Below are 14,918 nucleotides of genomic sequence, written 5' to 3'. Positions count from 1 at the left end.
TGTGCCCATACTTGTGAAGGTAATGAAGTCTGAACCAAGATGGCAAACTCTTTATTGCCTCTCAATCCCTGCGCAAATGCCAAGACTTTCTAGCTTCTGGGTTTAATCCCATGGTATGCATCCACCGAATATCTTCTCCTGCTGGTCCCGCCTGTGAGTTTCTGTTCAACCCATACACTTGTATTGTGATGACATCACAGATTTTAGGTTGCTTTTTGTTGGCTCGAGGGAAATTTTAAAACCTAAATTAACCAAAAATTCATAATACAAAGAGTCATAATTGCTGTTTGCAGTTCCAGCTGTCCTGTCAACAGTTTTACAGACGTCTATTTTATAATGTCTATGGGGAAAATGTTTTATAGACCCCAGGGGATTTTTTTCTCTGCAACTTCACTCCAAAAATTGCAAGCAAGGCTGAGCAATCCTCCCCCTGGGAGGCCTGGGCTGCCCTATCAAGGCAGTGGTGGAGGAAACACTGTTAAGATTACACAAAGCAGGACTACATACCAAAGCTGCTATTAATTCCCTTTAAAGTAATCTTCTGTTACAGAGGTTTCAGCTGTGTGTATGTGTGTGTGTCTAATAAACTCAACAAACCCTCACTAAAGATAGCTGCTCCTCATTGATTTGATAGGGTCAATGAAAGGCCTACAGCTCATTGTACACCAGGCTCAATAACACACAGTGCTGTGTGGTCAAAGCAGGTTTCAGGGATCAGAACCACTCAGGGTTCATCAAAGGGCTTCATGAGTGCCCGAGCTGACAGATGAAAAGTTTGTCATGTTCAGTTTTATGTCAGATAGAGGCTGAAGATTCACACCAATAGTATTTCAGCATATACAGGTATTCAACTATACGATTCAACAATGAACAAACTAAAGCGAGACGTTTCCCTCCCACACGTGTGTGTTGTGGGTACAAAGCCTGTAGTGTCTCATGCGTGTCTATCTTCTGGTCTGTAAGTTGAATAGCTTGAGATGTCCTTGGCTTGATAACACAGTGAAAAGAGCCTTTCATTCTGCCTTGACTGTACACACACAGTTATCTACCCAACAGCATTGTCAGTGTGAGTGTGTGTACTTCGCTGGGTGTATATGGAACCACAGCTTTCAGTCTGTCGCGTGTGTGTGTGTGTGTTGAGGGTTGTTGACCTGTGGGCGGAACTTTCTTCATATGTTCAGGTTTCAGTGCGTGCAGGAAGGAAGAGGCAGCAGGCAGTCTAGCAGACTCTGTATTGTTTGTGTTTCCCTTTAAGCCAGTCAGGCAGATGTATCTAACCCCAGCCTACAAAATCAACACCGCAGCTCTGTTTCAGGGAATCTGAGCTGCCGTCAGTCGCTGTTGCCGGAGAATCATCTCCTGACGCTGAAGCTGGAAGTGAGGTAACGAGGCTGTTTACTGAAAACAATGAGAAGATTTGCAAGAAAATTAATTAATCTTTTCTTAGAGAGAGAAAAAAAACTCCATCTCTCTCGTGCCATGACATTATTGGATTAATCCTCCTTTGTCATGCGTGGGTTAAACCTACCATGCAGGTAATTGCCTCATTAGAGGCCTGTCCAGAGCAGGGACACAGTTGTCTGTTACCATCAGTGGCGTCGTTAGCTAACAAGCCCTGGTCAGACGTAATGTAATTATTATTCCTTCACTCAGGACACATGGTGAGAGTGGAATTATAATGACAGCTGGTAAACAAGCAAGCATGCCACCATACATATTTCATGTTGATATTTTTCATACAAAGTTTCTCTGTTGATATTTTACCTGGAAAAACTGCCACTTTAAAAGAGGAACAGTCGGCTTTTTACACCATTGATATGTTGTTGAGTGTCTCCAGTGACTGATACTTGATTTACAAGGACAACAATATCAGTACTTGAGAGTTTAAAAATCTATTAACAGCATATTGGCTGGTATTGATTTTTTTTAACACATAATCAGGGTTTCCACCACTGTGTTGCAAACCAAGCAGCCAGCCTGGCTTCAGTTGACCCCCCCACTCAACCTGAGCACTGCGTTTTTTTTTGTTTGTTTTAAAAGTATTTTTAAGATGTTTTCTTAACTACAGTAGCCTAGAGAGGACAGAAAAACACCCTGCTAACATAACAAAGAACGGAAATGACAACGTAACTGACTGAACGCACACACGGCGCACTAGGGTTGGGTATCCAAGAAGGTACTTTCAAGGGTACTGACCAAATTACATCAGTACTACAGAGACTACAGAGTATAGATTCGTGTTAAATCCATCTGTGCCTAGTTTCAATACCTGAGAGCACATCTGGGTGAGTACGCTGGGTTTAAGACCCTGACACACCAAGCCGATGGTCAGCGGTCAGTCAATGTTGGGCTGTCTGTGAGCATCCAGGGCCCTCGTCGCCACGGTGTGTCCTGCACTGTTGGCCCTTGTCGGTGCTAGCTGGCCTTTTTTTCTGCCAATACAACATGCTGAATAGGCATCAGAGACAGTGGAGCCCGTCGGTTAATAATATCACTCTGACTGACAGTTCAGCTCAGCGCACAAGAAGAGAATGAGGAAGGTAAACAAACGACTAAAGTCAAGAGGGAGTAAGAGCAAAACAAACTTGTTATATATAAGATAAGATTATTTTTCTTACCAATTACCAGTTTGGCCGTTTGGTTTTAACGATAACGTTACAATTAACACTAGCTAACGAGTCAGCAGCCAACGTTTGCATCTACAGTGAGCTAGCTGACGATACATTACTTTACATTAACTAAGAGGAGTCAAAACTCCCAACAAATCATGTTACTAATGTTAACCACTTCAATGATGGCTGAATGAGATCTCACCATCACATATCGTCCGCAGCAACATGCTACGCCTCTTCCTATGTATCAGGGCTGCTTCTAGCTTTTTGGCTAGCCTATGCCATCTTGTTTTTTTAAGATTTCTATCACTCATGGATACACATCAAATCTGCATCATATTCCATATGCATATGAAACCAAGTGCTTATTTCTACGCATAAAAAAAGCATATCTTAATGTAACTTAGCTGCATTGTTAACATCAAAATCAAGTCTGTCGCTGGCCCCCATCAAAAGATACTTGCCACTGGGCCCAACAATCTATTTGCTGCAGGTCCTGATTCAGAGCTATCAAGTTAATATGCCTTGTAAATTGATATGAAACACTTAAAGCTGAAAGATTCTGACAACTGACACTGACATCATACTGTCATCTAGATTGTTTGATTTAAAACACTTCCTTCTAATGAACTGCAAACTTTTACAAACACTAAATATCCAGTATACAGACATCAGCTTGCCAACAGCCAAAAGTTCTGGTTAATTCTTAATGAACATTGTTGAATCTCATGTCAAGTAAAGCAACAGTTGCAGATTCAACTGGGAGGCCTTTAACCTCAACGTTAGAGCTCTGCTGATAAAAAATGAGCTACAAACTAAAAGATATACCAGGAGATTAGTTCAAGCTGAACAGATTCAGGTATTTTGCCAACTTGGAAGTGGACCCACAATGGAAACTGCTATTGGAACTCATCCCATACCCATAATCCTTTCTGCCCCCGCTCATTTCCCCTGCATGTTTCTAAAGGGCATAAACTTTTCTATCAGGAACCCTCAACCAGAAACAAAAAGGTCTGGGTCTGTTGTCTGAAGATTGTACCCACCTTCTCCCACTGCTTTTTATGCCATTATTCTCTGCCACAATCTGTATTTCATGCCAGCTGCAATCTCATTTCCACAAAAGATTCTGAAACATTTCCCACAAACGCTTTTTCAGTGTAAGGAAGTCATCAGCTGCTATTTCCATAATGTTGTCAAATAGCAATTTGGTGCATAAATAGTAGGATTTTCACCAAACACTACCACAGTGTGACATGACGTATCTTAAGTTATGCTTTCTTGGGTAGTTGTCTATATATTTTCTTAAATATTAAATACAATTATGACAGAAATTTAATATATGTCCTTGAAGAAAAGAAAATATTCTTAAATAAAAGTTTTTAATTAAGTGTTTTTGACGTAAAGGTCAAACTACTAGAAAAACTCTCAGTGGAAAACTTAGTGCTATCATATTTCACCCTTTGGGGAATCCTCAGAGAGGACACCTTGTTCCTATATATCATGTATCAGCTGCTTTCAGGCGGAAGGCTCTCATCTTGTACCACCGACAAAACCACGTCACAGTGGAGCCTCACACAATGATGATGAGCTCTTGAAATGTTAATGAGCTGAAATGCTGCCTGCCAGACCACCAGGCAACTGTGACTCAGTCTCTCCATCACTACGCCATTAAAGATAGATAGATTCTTTTCACAGAGGTGTCAGCTGTATCTCTATTTAGTGGAATTTTGTTTCTGTGATGGGCTGCATGCCTATTGTACGTAGGTTACAGTAAACCAAGTACAGTGTAGAGAAAAGATAATTGATGCTCCAGGCATGAACGCACCTGACAGCACACAAGTTCCACACCTTGATCGTTGGTGACAACAGCTCGGACCCTGGCACATTAACCTGGACTGTGTCACTAGTAGACAGTTTGGTTTTAACCTTAGTTTTAAAAGGCTTTGACTGAAAGCTTCAGTATTCTTTGGCCTTTGTGATGGCAGAATTCAGGATGGTTGAGTCTTCTTGTATTTTTGTAACTCTCTGAAACAGACAATCCAAAAATCTTTCCACAGCACTTCAGCTGGCCAGATGTGTTAGGTGTGAAAGCAGAAAAGGTCTGAATGTCTTTCCCAAGCTATATTTATTCTTAACACACTACTACCTCTTGATTGTAAAAGCAACTGTCCAATGATGAGATGGATTTAGAATTCAGAAGACTAAAGCCCAAAACACACCAGCAGTGAATGCTGCGCATCAAAAAAATATGCCCCTATTTTTCTATGTACAGCTCCACACGGCGACGGCATGTTGGCACTCCTGGATGCGCTGCCCCACAGCACTTCACGCCACTGTCCTATTACCAGCCTTGCCGCCCCCAGAATTAAATGCATTTTCCTCCCACTTGCTCTCTGCTTGTACATACCAACTCTTTTTCTCTGCTCCTATAGCAGCTCGACTCCTCTCCTCACCACTGATGTATAAAGGGGGCGGCAGTAGCTCAGTCCATAGGGGCTTGGGTTAGGAACCGGAGGATCGCCTGTTCAAGTCCCCGTCCGGACCAAAATATGGAGCGTGGACTGGTAGCTGGAGAGGTGCCAGTTCACCTCCTGGGCACTGCCAAGGTGCCCCTGAGCAAGGCACCAAACCCCCCAACTACTCGGAGCGCCTGTCATGGGCAGCTCACTCTGACATCTCTCCACTTTGTGCATGTATAGGTCCAGTTTGTGCATGTGTGTGTTCGGACCTGTGTGTAATTGTGTGATTGTGTAAATGTGTAATTGACAACAGAGTGAAAAATTGAATCTCCCCTCGGGGATTAATACAGTATATAAAAATACATATATATATATATATATAAAAAAAAAAAAGCCAACTGTTGTTGTGTCCTATGTGTGATGAAGAATGGAGATCGGCTCTTCAGTTGAGAGATCAAGTTTAAGTAGTGGCTGTCCACAAAGGATTTAAAGTTGCAAAGGTGGAGGAAGTACAGATCTTTCATTAAAAGTGGTAATAACTTGGGGCGTCTGTGGCTTAGTGGTAGAGCAGGCGCCCAATGTATAAGGCTGTTGCTGCAGCGGCCCGGGTCCGAATCCAGCCTGTGGCCCTTTGCTGCATGTCATCCCCCCTCTCTCTCTCCCCCTTTCACGCTTACCTGTCCTGTCAATTAAAGGCAAAATGGCCAAAAAAAATATCTTAAAAAAAAAAGAAAAAGAAAAAAGAAAGTGGTAATAACTTTGCATAGTCGAAACAGAGGGCTCGGTGGGGACGGAGCACCTGCAACAGCAACAAACATGCCATCTGCGGTCATTTTGACTTGACCAGCGGACTTCACTACAAGCTGATTGGCAGTTGAAACCAGCCACCAGCGATTTGACCAGCTGAGTTGCAGGTGACACCATCAGCCGGCTTGAGTCGAGCTCAGACCGGCCAGTTCACACCGCTGCAACTTTTCTCTGCAACGTTCTAAAACAGTTTCGTCTCGTCGTGAATCTTTGGTCTGGACTGGGCTTCAGACCACCACTGCACCCTGTCACTTATTTACATTGTGCAAATTTCCAACGTTAGTTAATCTGTTAACAAGCTGACATAATACGAAGCTAAATTAAGCTACATCATGAATAAACACTTGTTTAACCACGACAATATAAGACCAACCAACTCTAAATCTATCTTTCAAGGCCTTAAATTTGAAATTCAAAATATAAAATGGAATTCAAACTTCCAAGGCTGCTGGTTTTGATTATGTGATTTAAGTAGTAGTAGGATTTATCAGAAGATGTAAACACTCAGAAAGTTATTCAATAATGAAGGGCCGACCTGCCACTGAAGTGAATACATGTATTTCAAGGTTACAAGTGTATCCCACTCAGGTGAAGAGGAATTCACAGTAGACGGCAGAGACATTGAGTAACTGCAGGTTTCTATGACACTGCCTGACATTTCTGTGCATGAGACGTCAGGGGAGGTAGTCATAAAACTCCTGTGGGTTTCACCTGTACTGTGGACTTTGCACAGTAAACTGAGCAGCAGATCAGAAACAACAACAGTGCTGTTATCATGTCATTGATAGATGCAGGACAGGCTGAGCCCTCGGCTAATATCTGGGTCTTTTGCATGTGTCACCAGTTCAATAGTGAAAAAAAGATTCAGATTTGGTTGAAATAAACAGGAAGTGACACTGTTTTCCTTCCCTGTTATCTGTTGCTGGTTCAGAGACTCGTACATCTGTTCTCAGCCCCGGTCACGACACATTTCCACTTCAGGAAACAGGTGAAACACCAAACAATATTTTTGACATACACCTCGCTCTAGAAACTGATCTTTTGTTTGTTTTTCTGCCGGGGCTTTAAAAGTCTGATTGATACAGCCTGGCTGCTTTTTCAGAAGCGTTCTCACTGTGTTTCCAGTGGCAGGAAACCACTGTAGGTGACGTAAATGTTAGTAGCTCTGAATTGTTTTACAGCTTCTGCTTTGACTGCTCATCACAGCATGACTCAGAACGGCTAGGTCAAACAGGTACCGGGGAAAATCAGGTAGAAGATACTGTACACATTTACATGTGAATTCACTGCCCATGAGGGGAAACGGCTGTATTTCATTTCTTTTTCCACATGAGCAATAAATAAAAAGAACTGACAGTGGATAACATTCCTACGTTACAGACGTGACCTTCATGTTATCTCATGAAACAGACTGTGAAATAGTATCTGCATGTCTCTTTCGATGTACAATTACACTGATCAAAGAGTGCAGGGGATCACACGCCACAACAACAATGTGGAGCACAGACAGGAAGTGGCAGGTTGACATTTAGCTTGTGCACATGGGAATAACCTCACAAGATAATGACATTCATATTCCCCCTGCTTAAGCCCAGATGCCCAGCGTGAGATTTCCCCTCTGCTGCGAGGGGACAACAGAGCGATACTCTGAATTACACAATGAGTCTCTAATGTGTGGCCTGATCTATGATTCACCCAGATGCTGGTCTAAGGTCATCGCCAATGTCAGCACTCTCTATCTAGTTAGATAACTGATGGTATTTGGTCTGGGAATTTCAATGTCACATAAGACATTATGGCAGCTCTAATCTGAGGCAAGTGGAAGAAGTTTCCAGTACAGATGAGATGAAGTCGGGTCTGAGGGAATTATTTATTATACCCTTTATTTGCCTTAAACAGCACAAAGACACAGTCAGCAGACTTGTATTTGAGACATGCCTTTGTCTCTGATGTCCCTATTCTATTTCATATACATCAGTATATCTTGTCATATTTTAGTAAAACACCTCGACAGCTCACTCACTGAATACCTTTGAAAAAATTTATAAACGATAGATGTTGTATTCATTTAGATTCAAGATGACAATGAATGATATCGTTCTAAAAAGTCATTATATCGTATTGTGGCTGAGTTTGTTATATCGGTTTTATCGTTGTCCAAAGAATTGATATAAGGGATGTCAGTTTCTATTAATTTTGATTTCAATAGTCCGACATCCGTTAGCTGGTAACAAGCCAGTTAATTTTTAGGAAAAAAAATACATAATAACTTGGAATACAAGAGGCCTACATTTTCCGAATTTGCCTTTCTATATTTTTAAAGCACTAATAATTTAGAGGTGGTGAAATTTTAATGTTTTGTGATGTAAATGTCGTCCCTTGTCTGCCGACTAGCTGCTTTAACATGCCTAGAGGCCACTACCAATCCTCTGAACTCCACTGGTTAGCTAACGCCAGCTTGGGCCGCCCTGTGCTGCACACCACCTCGAGCAGATTGGAGCTGGCTAGCGGTGTCGCTCACTGGGCGATTAAAACTGGTAACACTGTCTCAGTGGTGGGATGGCGTTGCTGCAGAAACATGGTAAGCACCATTCAGTCCCACCCGAGGTAGCAAAGGTGAGTAAGCAGCTTCATTTTGGCCACAAAACCCCTTTAGCATTTAGCTGACACTGCTAACCCAACTAACGATACTAACATAGTTAACAATGCTAAAGGGGTTTGCATAGGGCTGGGCGACATGGTGCTAAAATAATATCACGGTATTTTTATTTTCATTATTAATTTAAGAACAGAATTGCAACAGAATAAGTGATGTAGTTTTACAGTTTGCTTCAAATATTCAGTAAAAACTAAACAAAAATGATCTCTCATTTCTTTAGTTTGTGAACAACAACAGTAACTCAGAGTGAGATTCAGATTCTGTTACAATATTAATGGTTCAACAAAATAAAATCTACCACAAATTACACATTTAAACAGCTCCTAAATACAAACAATGTCCCCTGGGATCTCTATATATAAATCAACAGGTGATCTCCTTCTTTTAGTAAAATCCTAAATGACTGAGTTGTGTTTTTTCCACCTGGACCTTTATGCTCTGCCATTTCCCCTCTAATCATCACGCTGTAACCTGTGACAGGCTGTTATGATACCACAACTATCACACAGTCACATATATGGAGTTTCTTGTCAAGCTGCGATTGTCACGTAGGTTTACATTACCAAAGGTTTATGACAAAATCACTTGACGACACCGACTACCAGCAAGAAAGGAGAGGGAGAGATGCTGTGCCAGAGGAGCCGCTGAATGAGTTCCCTCTGAGCAGTAAGTCACTAAAAGAGTCTGAGAAGTCCGGGGCTGTTCATAAAACATTCAGGACACCACAGTTTATTCCACACAACTGAAGCTGCTCCTCTTTTTGGAACAGCTGTGGAGACGCTGATAATTTCGCTTTCAGCAATGCTTGTTGTTGCCGTGGGTAACAGTATGACATCAATGTGTCAAGAAGTCGAAATATTGCGAGTATCACTACATGAATTTTTCATATCACAGTAAAAATTATAGAAGTATCATCATGAAGGATATGACATGGCATACCCCTAGCTCCCATGAGTCCCAGGTGGTGCACAGTTAACTGAAGAGTATCAACATTAACCTATTGATCAGCATGCTTAACCAGTCAGAAATATTCTTGGCAGATTCTCTAATTAATATAATATTGTGTTGTGTTTAGGCTACACCCCTCCTTGACAACGCTCTTTAATAATTTTTAAGACAGACTTTTTATAACTGTGCTTCATGTGCTGTATTTCTGTGGTTGAAGCTGTAGATACTACACGACCTTTCTCAACGTCTACAGTCACACATATGGAGCTGGATTGTTTAGGTGACTGATAATGGTGTCATGTATGTATCTGACAGGTCCAGGCCTGTACACCACTGTATGTGAGTGAGCCAGCGTTACTCAACTTCAGGCACAAAAAGAAACTGAAAGTCCCCAAATATAATATTTAACTGAAACCAGCTCTGAGGTAAGTATGTTTCAAAACAGATAAAAGCTTAACATGGCTTCCTCTTAAGGTAACTACGTTGGGTAATAAACACAGTAATGAGTAGTTAGTTTCACAATAAGGCCTTTAAAAATGTCACTTTTATGTCATCAACAGGAGCAGCACTGGAGCTTGAATAGTAGTGAAACTCTTCTGTCTTCACAAGAGGTCAGGGGTCAGCTACAGGCCTGAACAAGTCAGGGATGCTCTAAAAATATTTCCTATCTTGACCTTTTGTGAGGTTATTTTGTTTATTTATTAGACTAAAAAAAGCTATGAGAATAATAAAACTGTTGGACTTGAAAATTCAGTTACGATCAGGCTATAAAATAAACAGTAAGGTTGCAAGCTGTAAAACCATAAGAGGCTAAAAGGCTCCTTGGAGCTGTTTGGTCATATTTTCATTTGTTTCATCCAGTGATCTAATGCAACACACTGGTTACGTGCTGTCTCTTTCCATTACCACTTCGCATTGTGTATCTACTTGCGACACATGTCACACATAGGTGCATCTGATTAGACATCAGTCAGACAGAGAAAGAGGATTTTTAAATATGAAAATACCGAAACTGAAACCCAGACACAGCCGTACAAAACCAAACAGCCATACTCAACCTAAAACCCAACACTTCCAGTCTAGTAGCAGAACCCTCTGTGCCTTAAAGTCAAATGTATCAGCAGGCAACATGTATGATAAGAGAGCACCCAACAAATGGACAACAAGCCTGTGAGACATGCCAAAGCCCAGTCTAATCCAATCCATCTCCACCTGGATCTCTGGCTCTCTAACTTCACTGGCACAGGTTTAACAAAGCTTTAGACAAGAGCCACTGCTCATTTAGACAAACAGATGATCCACCAGAGCCGGCGTTTGTTCCCAGTGACATGTTATCTAAATGTTAGAGCTGGTTCACAGTTACTCACAGCCGCCCACCATGGTGTATTTTGGTGGCAGGAGGCTGTGGGAATAACAGGCCAAGGAATTTTATGAGTAACATTAAAGTGCATTGCAGAGTAGTGGATGCGTGCCCAGATTGCACAATACCTACAACCTCAGTGTGTGAAGCTGTTATTATGAGGAGGCCTGTTGGGTCAATGTCTCTGATGACGCAGTGATGTCACTCTACCTGCCTTTAACTCACAGTGACTTGCAGGCATGACAAATTTAAAACATATTGCTGGTTTCCAGGAGATAGATCCTTGTGTGATGATTGCTAAAGAAGGTGAGTAAGACAGACTCTTGGATAGTAAGACATATGCTGTGACATCAGGACGGAGCACAAGCTAAGTAGAATTTTAATAGCTGGAGTGAAGTCAGGTAATTTGGGACACTTTATGGTAGATTACCAAGAGAAGATATCAGTTTAACTATAAGCTATACTGAGAGTATTTTCACTGCTTTACCTTTCTGCCAGACAGCGATTTCCGACAGGGAACTGAAGCCATAATATCACAAGCCAGACTCCATTGATGAAAACAGTGATTTAACATTGCCGCACACAGGAGCTGCTGGTCCACCGCTGCCTCCACCAGTCATATTTTTGTGTGTTATTGTGTGACTTCGGCGTTTAAAATCCCTGGTTCGGATTCACCAAAGTCACACAATACCACAAACTAACTAAATTATCGAGGCAGTGGTAAACCAGGAGCTCCTGTGTTCAGCGAACCAAAATTACTGTTTTCTCAATGGAGTCTGGTGGTTTTGAAAAGTGCACAGATGTGGAACTGAAGCTATTAACAGCTTAACCACTGGAAACAGGAAGTCTGACAGACAGGTGAAGCAGCAGATATAGCACACACTTAAACTAATGCGGATTGTTTTAGGTAGGACTTTTTTAGGTGGTTAAAATAGATTTTGCTGTTGACCCACATAAACAGCAGTATGTTGCTTAGCCTCTATTCCAGCCCCCTGCCCTTTTTCCAAACTGGGGTGGTGAACTGACAGATACTTACTGTAGGTAAAACACTGACTATGAATAAAAACATCACACAACCCCATTTTAAAAAATCTGAACTGTCCCTTTAAGCGTTACTCTTAGAACTTGCTCTGGATCTCTGCTATATTTCCATAAAGAAAAGATGATGTTACAAACTGTGGATCTTTAAACACACCAAGAACCCCGACCTCACTCCACCGACATGTTCAGGTAACATGGGAGAGCCATGCTTGTTTTTTAAATGGGTAGTTCATTTATCAGTTCAATCATTTAATCATTAATGTAACCTCATTAAAAAATATCTTCAACCTTTTCTAAAGCGCTTTCCCTGCTCTTGTGTGTTTCCTTGGTGCCATGCTGGTTACAATGGACAAACATGTGTGCTTGCATGCATGTAACAATGATGGCAAATTCCAGACGATTGCAGCCAATAATGACTCACTACACAGGGGCGTGAATATAGACAGTGCAGGCAGTGAGGTTGCACTGGGGCCCGTGGGGTTGAGGGGCCCGATAGCCACCTGGAAATACGCCCGCATCCAAAGAAGAACTCACGTTAAATCAAACATTTTATATGTGCTCCCTCAAAAAGACAAACCCATCTCCATCATGTCTTTCTGTTGTTGTAAAATAGTATCAGTCTATGACAAATGATATGCTTATTCTGCATAAACTATAATTTAACTAAAAAACTATTTAGTTAAACTAACAATTTCCTATTTTCTTCTGTTATTTTGTCATATGCAGATATGTAATGATGATTGCTGGGTAATATTAATGTTGAGGTGTTTAATCATGTAACGAGCCAAGGTGATTTACAGCAGCTAGTTAAGTTGCAAAATCTCTCATGACTGACAAGCTGGACACATCTACGAGCGGATTTAACATAAAAGCAGCAGTAAAACACACTGTTGTAAAATATATATATGCCTAAACTCTCTGTGTTTGCTTCATGATGCATTGGGGCCCATCATAACTACCTTACACCACTGTCACTACATCACCTTTTTAAGTGACAACAATACTAAAAATGTCTGTAACATTACAGAGTGGCACATATGGCACCCGGCAGCCCCAAAACATGCTGGTTTCACCTCAGAAAAATTACCCATTTTAGCTAAATGCATTAAGTGCTCACTCAAAACCCTTTCCCATAAAATGTTACCTGTATTTGGAAAATATTTTGACGGCATTTTTGTCTCTATACTCTTACTATTTAAGCGACAGTCCTCTTATTACCAGAAAGACATCAACATACCACATGGCTTGACTTCCCTGGCAAGTCCAGTGATTTTTGAATCTGTTATCTCAGACCAATCAATATGACTGTTTCATGCAAAGCACATTTGTAGTGATGCAATATCATGTGCAGTGACTGGCTGCTTCTCTTTAAAGAGCCCAAGATGTAAAACCATCTTTTTCCCATTTGAACCTGAAGCCTCAGATCACCTGACTTCACCCCTGTAATATCTCCTTCATACAGTGAAGCAGCCTACGTGTGGTTTCCTTCAAAGGTCTGTCATATGTACAGACAGACATTCTGTTATCTCACCTATCAAGATAACGTCACGCCAAACTCCAGCAGGAAATGTGTGATGTTAACTTTTATACCGTAGCTAGATTTTTAAACATATAAATTCAATAAACCAATTTTTGTCATTAATATTTTCACTTATCTAATAACTCTATCTGATATTATGATATTTCCATTTTCTTGTCACCGGTAACGGTACTAGCTTGGGAACAACAGCAACAAGGTCTACGTTAACATTTCAGATTTTATTGAAGTAGTGCGTTTCGAGGTAAAGACTTAAAACATCAATAATGATGCCGAATTATTCACGGGGCTTTGTTGTTTCGTATATGATCTAAAAATACCTCAAATAACGAATATGTGTTTGCTTGTAGGCGAGAATACATTTAATTTACGGATTTTTCAACGGGGTTTGGTGTGACGTTGTCTCCGCACTGATCGAACTTGTCCGAATTAAAAAGTACCGTTACACTGATTAGCTTGAAACGGTGTCTAATTTGGCGCCTAAATCCAAAACAGTTACAGGTAACACTTTAAAGTTGGCTACTTTTACTGTTTTGTAATCACCTGAAGCCCACCATCATCATCATCATCATCGTTAGCAGCAAACATGGTTCACATCCAAACAATTGTTGTTATGAAGGAGCAATAACAGACGTCTCCGTACCTGACTGGCTTTGTGGAACTGTTTCTTCAGCCCGGCCACCGACATCTTGGACCGACGTGTGAAGCTTCACCTCTGGACGAAATGTTCCGTAAGACACCGGGTAAAAGTAGGAAAATGTAGGAAGAAGAAAGATCCAGGCGACTCCACAACACTGCACTCATCAGTCACCACCGTTCAAGATTGCAGCAAGACCTGAGCTGAGTCAAGCTGACACAGCGGAGGCAGGCGGAACCGGAAATACTTTTATTCTCTTCAAAATAAAAGTGACAAGTTGAACACTGAAATTGAAGCTTTTTATTTCTTTTATTGCTAACTAGTTACATGTGATTAGTTACTTGTAATAACACCACAAAATAAATTGATTTTAATGAGCTGCAGTTCCTGAGAGGAAAAAAATGTGATTAATTAGAGTTGCCACTCAAAATGTTGGTGATTACAAAGGGGTTAAATCTGAATATATTATCTTCAGTTAAAATGTGTAGACAACCTACAGCTCCAAATGTAGCCCTTTAGCCCCACTCCAGTGTCTCCCTATAGCTTTGACAAAAAAATAAATAAATACATAAATAAATAATAATAATAATAATATATATATATATATATATATACATATAGCCTATATATTGAATAAATGACATGTTGGTTTGTTTTTTTTAATCAATGTTGTAGGCCTAAAGAAATTTTTACATTCTCAAATTGTAAAAATGTGAAGCCTATATACTGAAAAAAACAAGTAAACATCAAGTAAAACTGGAATATATCATAAATAGTGCCCTGCACAGCAGCCACCTTGTGGTAAAACATGAATGATTGCTTATTTAGACTGTAAGTGTAACCTAATTTAGACTGTTT

General features: G+C 40.8%; 1 protein-coding gene across 2 annotated transcripts in view; it reads right to left on the bottom strand.

Annotated features, from left to right (window-relative positions):
* The window catches only part of sh3gl3a (SH3-domain GRB2-like 3a), a 47,350-nt gene extending 33,096 nt beyond the window's left edge, over positions 1–14,254 (bottom strand). For both annotated transcript variants that reach the window (XM_050052856.1, XM_050052864.1), the window contains exon 1: positions 14,067–14,254. In XM_050052856.1, the coding sequence (XP_049908813.1) occupies positions 14,067–14,111 (45 nt within the window). In that variant the 5' untranslated portion in view covers positions 14,112–14,254. The remainder of the gene's footprint in view (positions 1–14,066) is intronic.
* Between the last annotated feature and the right edge of the window lie 664 nt (positions 14,255–14,918).

Source organism: Epinephelus moara, chromosome 1 (genome assembly GCF_006386435.1).
Source record: "Epinephelus moara isolate mb chromosome 1, YSFRI_EMoa_1.0, whole genome shotgun sequence".
Taxonomy (NCBI): Eukaryota; Metazoa; Chordata; class Actinopteri; order Perciformes; family Serranidae; genus Epinephelus; species Epinephelus moara.
This window is presented reverse-complemented; position numbering and strand designations above follow the sequence as displayed.